This window comes from Dreissena polymorpha, chromosome 15 (assembly GCF_020536995.1).
Source record: "Dreissena polymorpha isolate Duluth1 chromosome 15, UMN_Dpol_1.0, whole genome shotgun sequence".
Lineage (NCBI taxonomy): Eukaryota > Metazoa > Mollusca > Bivalvia > Myida > Dreissenidae > Dreissena > Dreissena polymorpha.
Genome location: NC_068369.1, coordinates 16,462,183 through 16,474,571, shown reverse-complemented (window position 1 = coordinate 16,474,571; position 12,389 = coordinate 16,462,183). Strand labels below are relative to the sequence as shown.

Genomic DNA, 12,389 nt, shown 5'->3' with positions numbered 1-12,389 from the left:
CGCACAAAATAAAACTGTGTCCATGCGAACATGAACCAAGTTTCAAAATACAGTTAAAATGATAATAAATACTGTCACCTTAAATGAAAATGTGATGGAAAATTAATTATTACCAAAAGTACAGACATTAGTACAAAAATGTATTTTGGACATGAAATGAACAGTTTTGTATCAGAAAACTAGAAATGGCGCGGCAGAGGCCGACGCGTATCCCCACGCCGAATGTTTGACCTAGGTGTGCCCCAGGGTTGGTAATGGGGCCATGCATAGCTGAGATTGACCGTATTGTCATAAGAGAAGTTCATCATCAATTAGAAGTGAATTGGTGTAGAAATGAAGAAGTTATAGTAAAAGGCAATTTTGGGTGGGTGTGACATATGTGGGCAGGGCGCCCCAGGGTTGGTAATTGTGCCATGCATAGTTGAGATTGACCGTATTGTCATAAGAGAGGTTCAGTATCAATTTGAAGTGAATCGGTGTAGAAATGAAGAAATTATAGTAAAAGGCAATTTTGGGTGGGTGTGGTCTATGTGGGCGGGGCGCCCCAGGGTTGGTAATGGGGCCATGCATAGTTGAGATTGACTGTATTGTCATTAGAGAAGTTCAATATCAATTTGAAGTGAATCGGTGTAGAAATGAAGAAATTATAGTAAAGGCAATTTTGGGTGGGTGTGGTCTATGTGGGCGGGGCCCCAGGGTTGGTTATGGGGCCATGCATAGTTGAGATTGACCCTAATGTCATAAGAGAAGTTCAGTATCAATTTGAAGTGAATCCGTGTAGAAATGAAAAAATTATAGTAAATGGAATTTTTTGGTGGGTGTGGCCTATGTGGGCGGGCGCCCCAGGGTTGGGATTGGGGCCATGCATAGTTGAGATTGACCCTAATGTCATAACAAAAGTTCAGTATCAATTTGAAGTGAATCCGTGTAGAAATGAAAAAATTATAGTAAATGGAAATTTTTGGTGGGTGTGGCCTATGTGGGCGGGGCGCCCCAGGGTTGGGAATGGGGCCATGCATGGTTGAGATTGACCGTATTGTCATAGGTGAGGTCCAGTATCAATTTGAAGTGAATCGGTGTAGAAATAAAGAAGTAAATGTAAAATAACCTAAAAAAATGAGTGATAATTTCTGACGCGGCCCCACCCCAACCCCTATAACTTTTGACCCAGGGGTCAGATCAAAATTCCAAATAGTGCAGGGTCGCACATATGCTCATAGCTACCATGTGTGTAAATTTCAAGGTTCTAGTGCTTTTAGTGTAGGAGGAGATAGTGGCCAGGACGGACGGACAGACGGACGGACGGACGGCGGAGATCACCACAATATCCCCACCTTTTTTTCAAAAAGCGTGGGGATAATCACCAAACTGAAGTCCATTTAAGGTTTGATGTCATATTCCAAGAGTACATAATATATTGTTTCAAAATTTTCGGTTTTTTTTTAAAGCTTTTTATGCCCCCCTTTAAAGAAGAGTGGGTATATTTCTTTGCTCATGTCGGTCTATCGGTCAGTCCGTCCACCAGGTGGTTGTCAGACGATAACTCAAGAACGCTTAGGCCTAGGATCATGAAACTTCATAGGTACATTGATCATGACTCACAGATGACCCCTATTGATTTTGAGGTCACTAGGTCAAAGGTCAAGGTCACGGTGACCCGAAATAGTAAAATGGTTTCCGGATGATAATTCAAGAACCCTTATGCCTAGGATCATGAAACTTGATAGGTAGATTGATCATGACTAGCAGATGACCCTTATTGATTTTCAGGTCACTAGGTCAAAGGTCAAGGTCACGGTGACCCGAAATAGTAAAATGGTTTCCGGATGATAACTCAAGAATGCTTATGTCTAGGATCATGAAACTTGATAGGTAAATTGATCATGACTGGCAGATGACCCCTATTGATTTTCAGGTCACTAGGTCAAAGGTCAAGGTCACAGTGACCCGAAATAGTAAAATGGTTTCCTGATGATAACTCAGGAAAGCTTATGGCTAGGATCATGAAACTTCATAGGTACATTGATCATGACTGGCAGATGACCCCTATTGATTTTCAGGTCACTAGGTCAAAGGTCAAGGTCACAGTGACAAAAAACATATTTACAAAATGGCTGTCACTACAACTTAGAGCCCATATGGGGGGCATGCATGTTTTACAAACAGCCCTTGTTAAATTTTTCTTTTTATTCTAAACTTTATTTCAAGCAGATGTTGCATGTAAACATGCACACATGTAAACATAAATATACAGATAACAAAATTGAATGTGCTCAAGATTGTCAATATGACATTTCAATTCATTCCTCTCCGTTAATTACTATTATTCTGAGTATGTATTGTATTGGTCAGTAGAGAAGTTTATTTTGAAAATTTCGTCTGTATTTTTGGTTTGAAATTAACTGATCATGTATACTACTTCGGAGATGGTGTTTTTGCTGTGAAAGCTCTAGTAAATATTTGTAGATTTGTGCTGCAAATAGTTCAAAGGAACCTGTTATTAGTGACAGGTATTTGCTATCAAATTGTTTTGTATATCAGTTCATCTAGAAAACAATTAGTTTAGGCATATTTCTTTCTTTTGGCAAATACAGTGTACCTCAATCATGCACAATATAATCATTATAAGAAAAGGATTGAATGGAAAGAAATAATTCTTATAGTCTCTCTCCTTGCAGTAGTATTTACGCAATACATTGGGGTGCTTTAAGACATACATTGAATATGCCAGAAATAAGAATTATACATAATACATATAGAAAGTGAAGAAAGGGAAAATTAAGGATGAGAGATGATTGCTCATGCAAGGACTAGAACATAAGGCAGCAGCAAAAACAATTAAAACTCTAGAAACTATCAAGAGAGATATTGTTGTTCTTATCCACTAAGCCACAAACTGTAAACATAATTGAAACTGGGATCACAACCTTAAATCGTGTGACCTTCAATGCCATGGTTAGTTGGTCATGAATGAAGCGCTCAAACCTGATGCAATCATAGCAGTTAAGAGTACATGGTTTAAATCAGTCAATGAAACTGTATTATTATAATAATTATTGTGTTCTTATGTAATGATGCATGTTTTAATTGTGTTTTTTATGTAAGTGATTTTGCAATTATTAAAAAAAAATGTTGAAAACATTGATCAAGATTAAAATATGTAGACAAGTATTATACTTTTAGCATGGATAGATTAATTTTTCAAAAAAATTATCTGACAAATTCTAGGGATTAATATGAAATATATCTTATATTTTTTCAGAATTAATTATAGCTTGAATTAAAAAATATAACAATAATACTATCAGAGGCGTATCCAGAAATTTTTCAGAGGGGGGGCTCAACTGCCTGGGGAGGGTGCGGGAGGGGTATCCCCTCCCGTCGTTGATTTTTTTTTCAAATGGCACCTTGAAATGATGCAATTTGCTGCTATCTAATCAGCATTTTGTATGATAAAAGTGCATGTAAAACGAACACGAACTTGAGTTCAGACAACAAGTGTGACAGACACACAGACAGACAGACACAAAGGGGATATCATATGTCTCTCAAACCACTAAAGAGGTTGACGGAGGTGCCGAAGAGCTGAAAATCGATCAAGTAATCAAAGATAATAAATGACTTCAAAGTTTTCAATAAATTTTCTTTTCATGAAATTAAAAAGTACAATTTAATACAATCACATTTTTTGGAAAGTACTTGATAGCAGAAACGGACTCATTTTCAGTTGGTTCATTAGTTTTTTTTGTTTCTTGTTCCAAATGGATTCAAGTATTGCATGTTGGTGTTTCATTTTGAAAATGATTTAGTGTCATAATAGCCAAGTAATTCTTCATTTTGGGTCCTTTTAAGTTTCAACAAGAGATGTGTTTGTCAGAAACACAATGCCCCCTACTGCGCCGCTTTGAATTAAAATTATTTTTTGATCATATCCCTTTAAAAAATATTATGTCCCTTGTTAAAATTATCTCTACCTGCCAAATGATATAAAATAGAAATTATCTCCCTTTTCACAAGTCCCATGCGGCAGCCATTTGTAAACATTTACATATAGCTAAAAGTATCGATGAATTTCATTAGTTGAATGTATCTCCTTCAGCCAATCAAATAGCGCAGTTTATCACTTACAGTCAATGAAGCGTGCAGTTTAGCTGGCGAAGGTTAGATCGTCTGTACACATGCCTGGGGGCTAATCACACAAATCGACGGTTGTTTATGGCTTAATTAGGGGCATATGACAGGAAATACACAAGTGGATTGAAACTGTAAGGGGCTCATTTTTTTAAAATCATTTCTAGCCAGCCAGCTGGGGGGGCTCTAGCACCCTAGCCCCCCACCTAAATACGCCTCTGACTATTTGCACCATATTTATACATTTAAAACATAAATAAACCAGTAATAACTATAACGCCCATCTTATATATTGTTAGTTTAAATGACCATTTTAATCAATATATATAATTGGTTTAATTGGTTATAGATCGAATGTTAAAAGACCATTCAGTTTTTAAAGGTGAGAAAATAAATATAGGTTACAAAACCTTGGCCTTGAACAAAGCTTCTGCTGTCCTTTGTACAACATGAATGTAACTTTCTACCTGGGGAAGTTAACAGGACACTACTAGTGCCTAACCGAACTATATCAGTTGTAACTGGTCATAGAAATTATGACAGGAACATTGACAGAATGACAACTGAAGTGGTAATTGTGTAGTTTACTGCAAAGTTTGGTAAAAACTGGCGTCCCTGACTTGAAACTTAAATGAAATGAACAATTTTTTTTTTTGACAACTGAAGTGGTTATAGCGCGGTTTTCTGGTCAGTTCGGAATTAACTGGCCCCTGAATACTTGAAAATCAAATTAATTGAATAATAATTTCTAGCTCACCTGAGCACCCAGTGTTCATGATGAGCTTTAAGGTTACAGTGATGGTCTGTGAATTAAAAAAAAAATGAAATAAACAGAATGAAAATGTACTTATGTAATTTGTTATAATATGCAATATGTTTTCCTTCAAATTGTATTACTAGAAAAGACTTGAATAATGGAAGAGCAAGTACTTGATTTAAATTATTTAAATTAAACAGTTAAAAAGCTATCAGCAAAATTATGGAGACATATTAGTAATTTAGTCATCTCGAGCTTTTTTAAAACTTTGTTTGAACTTTTAGAAACAATACCGAAATAAGCTATTTAAACTCTTGAGAATTGGTAAGAGCTAGTAGAGACTTCTGCGTGGGTAGAACCAGTCCTTTTGTATGATTATAATTATTTAAAAGTGTATGTTTTTATATTGAACTTAAATTATGAGCCTGCTGTACAGTGCTTAGGGATTTTGAGAAGAAAAAAGTCAATTATATAGATGAACAAAAGACTGTATAGTGTGCACAACTATAGTGCTTGATTGAAATTTTCACAAATGTATAATCTCAAATCTAAAATGTTATAATAAAAAAATCTAAAATTTTATGTGATGCCTTTGTTGGGAGGAAAACTAGCTCTTACTTGAGCGCAAATGCATATATAAGTTTTATTTAGAGCAGATATATGTGTGGGTTGAACAAGTCGATACTAAATCACACATGTTAAAGGCATAATTTTTATGGGTAGAACCAGTTCTTACTTAACCATGCGGGCATGTTACAGTTTTATCCCTTTACCACTTAGATACGTATTTTTATGCATTTGTAGTTCATTAGAAAGTTAAATTTAATTAAAGACCTTTCTTACTAGATTCAAGTTTTAAAGGCTTCATTTCCAACCCTAAGATACTGATGAGCAGCAAACAGCATAAAACCTGAAGAGACTGCGAGTTACTCGCAGGCTGTTCTGGTTTTATGCTGTTTGCACATAGCCAATTTCACTTTGCTTCTGAGTGGGAAAGGATTAAATGGTGCAAGAACAAGATCTTTATTCAGCACACAACAGGGACTTGTAAGAGACTAATTGTTTAATTGATTTAAATTGTTATAAACAAGCTTTTGTATATGGGTTACTTTCAAAACAAGCAGATTTGAGTTACATGTTAATTATTTAAAAGATCCAAAACTGTTTGTTGTGTGTTAAACCGTTGTATCTGAATCAAATTTCTGTATCAGATCAGATAGTTTACTCGAGCTTTCATTTAAGGATTATTTTCTAAACAAGCAGAGTTGAGTTACAATTTCACTTGTTATGAAATCCTATATTGATGGATAAGTGTCAAAGAATTTTATCTGACTAAAATGTCTGTACCAGATAAGATAGTTTTAACTCTTTCAGTGCGGGAACCGAATTTTGAAGGCCTTTGCAAACAGTTTGGATCCAGATGAGACGCCACAGAACGTGGCGTCTCATCAGGATCCAAACTGTTTGCTATTCTGATAGTATTCTTGGGAAAAAAATCGAAGAAAATGCTAATTTTAGAAATTCAGCAGACGACATTTTAGCAGATGACAAATTACCCAGCATGCAAAGGGTTAACAATTTCACTTTATTTTTAGGAAAAGTATCAGCCCTCCTATGAATGTACAGTACTAACGGAGGTATGGCAAGACTTTTGATCTTTTGTCATTGAAATTAATTGTTCATCCTTGCAATTAATAAATATAAAACTAAAAACTATATATCGCCCAATTGGTGCAAAAAGGTACCATTTGCCTTCTAATTTCAATGTCACATGGTACCTTTTGGCATAGAGGGGGCGATATTATATATATTATGTATATGCCACCCCACCTAACTGACAAGAATTGTAGAGTGTTTAATATTTTATCTATTGATCAATAAAAATTCTATTTATATTATTATATATATATTATTATATATAATTATATTATTGATTAACTGCACATGAAAATAAATTAATTAATAAATTAATAAATAAATTAAGTTCACTAGTTAGCAATAAAGGTCAGTTTATAAACCTTGGAATACCCCAGGCATAATCGTTAGCTGTCCACATAGTTTTGCATGGACATTCCAGCCAAGCTAATGTTTTTTTTATGGATTTCGTCATAAGATGACAAAAAAGACTTGGACTTTTTTTATGCGCCCTGTAGGGTGGCATATAGCATTTGCACTGTCTGTTCATCCTTCCGTCCGTCCGAAAACTTTAACATTGGCCATAACTTTTGCAATATTGAAGATAGCATCTTGATATTTGGCATTCATGTGTATCTCATGGAGCTGCACATTTTGAGTGGTGTAAGGTCAAGGTCAAGTTCATCCTTTAAGGTCGAAGGTCAAATTATGGTTTCAAAGCGGCGCAGTAGGGGGCATTGTGTTACTGACAAACACATCTCTTGATTTTTAGCTCGGCTGTTTTCGGTGAAAACCCAAGGTATTGTCATAGCCAGCTTGTCTGCCGTCCGCCGTAGGCGTCGTGCTAAAACCTTAACATTTGCTCTAAAATCAAAGTGCTTCCACCTACAACTTTGAAACTTTATATGTAGATGCACCTTGATGAGTTCTACACGCCACACCCATTTTTGGGTCACTAGGTCAAAGGTCAAGGTCACTGTGACCTCTAATATAAAACTTTAACATAGGCTCTAAAGTCAAAGTGCTTCCACCTACAACTTTGAAACTTCATATGTAGATGCACCTTGATGAGTTCTACATGCCACACCCATTTTTGGGTCACTAGGTCAAAGGTCAAGGTCACTGTGACCTCTAATATAAAACTTTAACATAGGTTCTTAAATCAAAGTGCTTCCACCTACAACTTTGAAACTTCATATGTAGATGCACCTTGATGAGTTCTACACGCCACACCCATTTTTGGATCAATAGGTCAAAGGTCAAGGTCACTATAACCTCTAAAAAAAAAAAAAAAAATCTGACAAGCTTTCGCAGCCGAGCGCGGCACCTGTTATGCGGTGTTCTTGTTACTTGATGGAACTTGCAGATTCTTTTTGTTACTGTCAAGACCTTTAATTTGGTAGTCCAGGGCAGTTGGACTACCGTTGATGTCCTTTGCTGGATTTTTTGCTCCAAAAGGTCTTACTCCTGCTGGTGCAGCTTAAATTTCCCTTTGTTGTACCCCCAACAGGAGTGGTTATTTTGGAGTCGCTCATTTTGTCGATTTAAGGTACCGATAGAGCAGGTTATTCAAGCAAGCTCTACCAGGAATGGGCTGACCCCCACTGGATCCTTTGGCAGTCTTGCACAGGCCTTCAAGGAACAGGGGTAAGAGTAACATAGCATTATTGTACGGATGCTTTTAAAAAAATATGTATTTTTAAATTGACTTAACGTGAATGGAGGGCACATTGTTTTCTACGTATTCAAGTGATTCCATTGTATATTATTGTACATTTTAGGGTTGGCTCCACACCAAAGTCTGCCCCAAAGATTCCAGCTGGCATGGATCAGTGGAGATGGCCGAACCAACAATCCTGGTATGTATCTGTCCCCTCCCCCTCCCCTCCCCCTTTTCCCCATCCCGTAGGCCCCTTTTCATGAGTGGTTGTTACTAGTACTTTACAGTCTTTCCTGATAATAATAATGATAGTTATAATACTTATATTTAGCTTTCTTTTTAAGAAATACAGTACACAAGAAACAAAGTATGTATCCCTGTTGCCTTTGTAAATCTTTTGATATGGTTTGAACTTGACGTCATTTTTAGCTCATCTATTTTTTGAAAAAAAATTATGAGCTATTGTCATCACCTTGGCGTCGGCGTCGGCGTCGGCGTCGGCGTTGGCGTTGGCGTTGGCGTCGGCGTCCGGTTAAGTTTTGCGTTTAGGTCCACTTTTCTCAGAAAGTATCAATGCTATTGCATTCAAACTTGGTACACTTACTTACTATCATGAGGGGACTGGGCAGGCAAAGTTAGATAACTCTGGCGTGCATTTTGACAGAATTATGTGCCCTTTTTATACTTAAAAAATTGAAAATTTTGGTTAAGTTTTGCGTTTAGTTCCACTTTTCTCAGTAAGTATCAATGCTATTGCATTCAAACTTGGTACACTTACTTACTATCATGAGGGGACTGGGCAGGCAAAGTTAGATAACTCTGGCATGCATTTTGACAGAATTATGAGCCCTTTTTATACTTAGAAAATTGACAATTTTGGTTAAGTTTTGTGTTTAGGTCCATTTTATTCCTTAAGCATCAAAGCTATTGCTTTCATACTTGCAACACTTACTAACTATCATAAGGGGACTGTGCAGGCAAAGTAATGTAATCTGACTGGCATTTTGACAGAATTATGTGCCCTTTTTATACTTAGAAAATTGAAAATTTGATTAAGTTTTGTGTTTAGGTCCACTTTATTCCTACAGTATCAAAGCTATTGCTTTCATACTTGCAAGATTTATGAACTATCATAAGGGGACGGTGCAGGCAAAGTTATGTAACTCTGACTGGCATTTGGACGGAATTATGGGCCCTTTATACTTAGAAAATTGAAAATTTGGTTAAGATTTATGTTTTGGTCCACTTTACCCCTAAAGTATCATAGATATTGCTTTCATACTTGGAACACTCACAAACTATCATAAGGGTACAGTAAAAGGACAAGTTGCATAACTCTGGTTGTCATTGTTACGGAATTATGGCCCTTTTTTGACTTAGTAACTTTTAATATATGGTTAAATTTTGTGTTTCGATCCACTCTAAGTATCAAGGCTATTGCTTTCAAACTTCAAATACTTACATGCTATCATGAGGTTACTGTACCTGGCAACTTGAATTTTACTTTGACCTTTGAATGACCTTGACTCTCAAGGTCAAATTATTAAATTTTGCTAAAATTGCCATAACTTCTTTATTTATGATTAGATTTGATTGATACTTTGATGAAACTACTCTTACCTGACATACCACAATAGACTTCACCCAAACCATCCCCCGTGCCCTCCTCCCCCCCTCCCCCCTCCCCCCCCTATTTTTTTTTTTTTTTTTTTTTTTTTTTTAAGATCATCTCACAAATGACCACCACACCCTCACACTATACCCCCACCCCCACCCCCCCACCCCACCCCCCCCCCCAATTTTTTTTTTGATTTTTTTTTTTTTTTTTTTTTTTTAAGATCATCTCACAAATTATCACCACACCCTCACACTATAACCCCCCCCCCCCATTTTTTTTTTAAAACGGTTATTTTTGAAATACCGTCCAACCATCGCACCCAAACACCCCCCACCCCCCCCCCCCCCCCCCCCCCCCCCCCCCCCCCCCCCCCCCCCCCCGATTTTTTTTTTTTTCGCTTTTTTGGAAGATAATGTAATAAATGTCCACAACCCCACACTATACACCCCTCTTCACTCCACTCCTCCCTCCTTTGTGATTGAAAATGAGAGTCCCTTCACCTTTAAAAAGAAAATAGATGAGCGGTCTGCACCCGCAAGGCGGTGCTCTTGTTTAATTATTTATGGTTAGTTATATTTGCAAGGATTAAATAATTTAATTCGTACCTTAGTCATGTGACTTGTTTAGATCTACACATATCTTGTGTTTTGCTTTTTTTCATATAAAACGTGATTTTACTTTTCCTTTGTCTGACATAAGACGTGTTTGAATTATTAATAGGTTATTTTAACATTGATAATTATGTTCTTCGTCTCGAAAAGCAATATAATGTTAGAATTGTTACAGACGTATCCTGAATTGAACTAGCTATTGGAAAACCCCTTTAATATTGGGGTACAAACAAAGCGTAATATTCCTTTAAAAATCACATACCATTTCAACAATTCTCATGTAAAAGAAACTACCTATTGTGAATAGGATAAAATTGGCCAGCATTATTTCACGGCCGTTAATCACAGGCGCCACCTCTTTTATGCAATGCATTAATAAAGGAGCAAATGCTACTTCAGAGGTGGCGATAAGGACCGGATGTTTTAAAATTTCACATATAATTCTACAGATTGAGTAAGTTGTATATGTTTTTGCAACATATTTCACATTATTTAAAAAAATCGGACAATGTATTGCGATTCAGCAAGATTAATTCATCCATAAATGTTCCAAAACATGCAATCACAATCCATTTTGAAACGTGGGGACCTTTATAAGTTGTGTCATAGGAGTTTCTTTTTAAAGCAAATCAATGTATTTTGCCTGATAAACGGCCGTGTAATTGTTTCGAGGGACAAGTTTGTTTGTTTTTTCAAAATCTAGCACAGTTCAGGATAAGTTCATCACTTATATGTGCACACTTAGTTTTTGAATGTATTCTTCATGTGTCTGTATTCATTGTAATTAAAGAGTGTAGTCTTAATTAGGATTCTTTGTGGAATATGTATGATTGTTAAAAAAGCATTATTTTTCTTCTAAACTGTTATTGTTATAATAAGAAACCTGTCATAATTAAGTTTTGAGGAATAATTTTCTTAACATATTTTTTGTATCTGACCTTTTTTTCTTGTAAAATACGAGCATCTCTTATTTTGAAACTCATTCTACGACTTGCACATTTATTTTAACTTCTATCTGCAAATGATGATATAAAATACAATGTACCAAATGTCACCTGCTTCTAAATGCAGCATGCAAATCCTTTTGTAACATGTTTCTTAGAACGTTAAATCAATAAATAAATGAAACATATTCATGAAAATTGAGAATTAAGTGCTGCCAATACAATACAATTTTGTACACATACATGTATTTTCTGTTATGCCATTTTAGGACTGATTAAACTTGCTGTGAAATTTATTATTCAAATTAATAACCATGTAAAAGTAAGAATGTGAACAATAAGCTATCGATAATAGAATTTAAGAAATGCAATGTAAATAAGCCAATTATCATAGTTGTATGTTGTGATACTCACCAGTTGAAATTGTATTATATATGAATCAGGGTTGTCATTATAAATTGAATCAATCGAATTTCATATGAACATTGGCAATTTGCCACAGGGGTTTTAAAAGGGGTTGAGAAAGAATTTAAGAGATAAATGTAATTTCAGTTCCTTAAAAATACTGTAGCTAATTCTAACCTTGTTACTAAAAAATACTTTAACTTAGGGTCGGCGTTTAGGTTTTGAAAATTCTCAAGACTTCTATCAAGCGTTTATAGGGGGCATAAGTCATCCTATGGTGACAGCTCTTGTTTGTATTAGGGTCTAATGGGGAAGAGTCAAGGTCATGGTTCCTTATCCTTATCACACTTAGTAGCAAAGTGAAAATGGCTGTGTGCAATCAGGATAAAACCAGAAACGGCCTGCGAGTAACTCGCAGCCTGTTAATGTTTTATGCTGTTTGCTGCTCATCAGTATCTTAGGGTTGGAACTGAAACCTTTAAAACTTGAATGTAGTAAGAAAGGTCTTTAGTTGAATTTAACTTTCAAAGGGACTTCAAATGTGTCAAAATACGTATCTAAGTGGTAAAGAGTTAAAACAGAGCAACAGATTCTTCTCAGTCACTCAAGTGTGGATGGAGATAGTGCA

General features: G+C 36.0%; 1 protein-coding gene across 8 annotated transcripts in view; it reads left to right on the top strand.

Moving 5' to 3' along the window:
• The window catches only part of LOC127861009 (transcription factor CP2-like), a 120,823-nt gene that overhangs the window by 94,484 nt on the left and 13,950 nt on the right, over positions 1-12,389 (top strand). For all 8 annotated transcript variants that reach the window (XM_052399356.1, XM_052399355.1, XM_052399358.1 and 5 more), the window contains 3 exons: positions 6,484-6,525; positions 8,073-8,170; positions 8,305-8,382. In XM_052399356.1, coding sequence (XP_052255316.1) covers positions 6,484-6,525; positions 8,073-8,170; positions 8,305-8,382 — 218 coding nt within the window. The remainder of the gene's footprint in view (positions 1-6,483; positions 6,526-8,072; positions 8,171-8,304; positions 8,383-12,389) is intronic.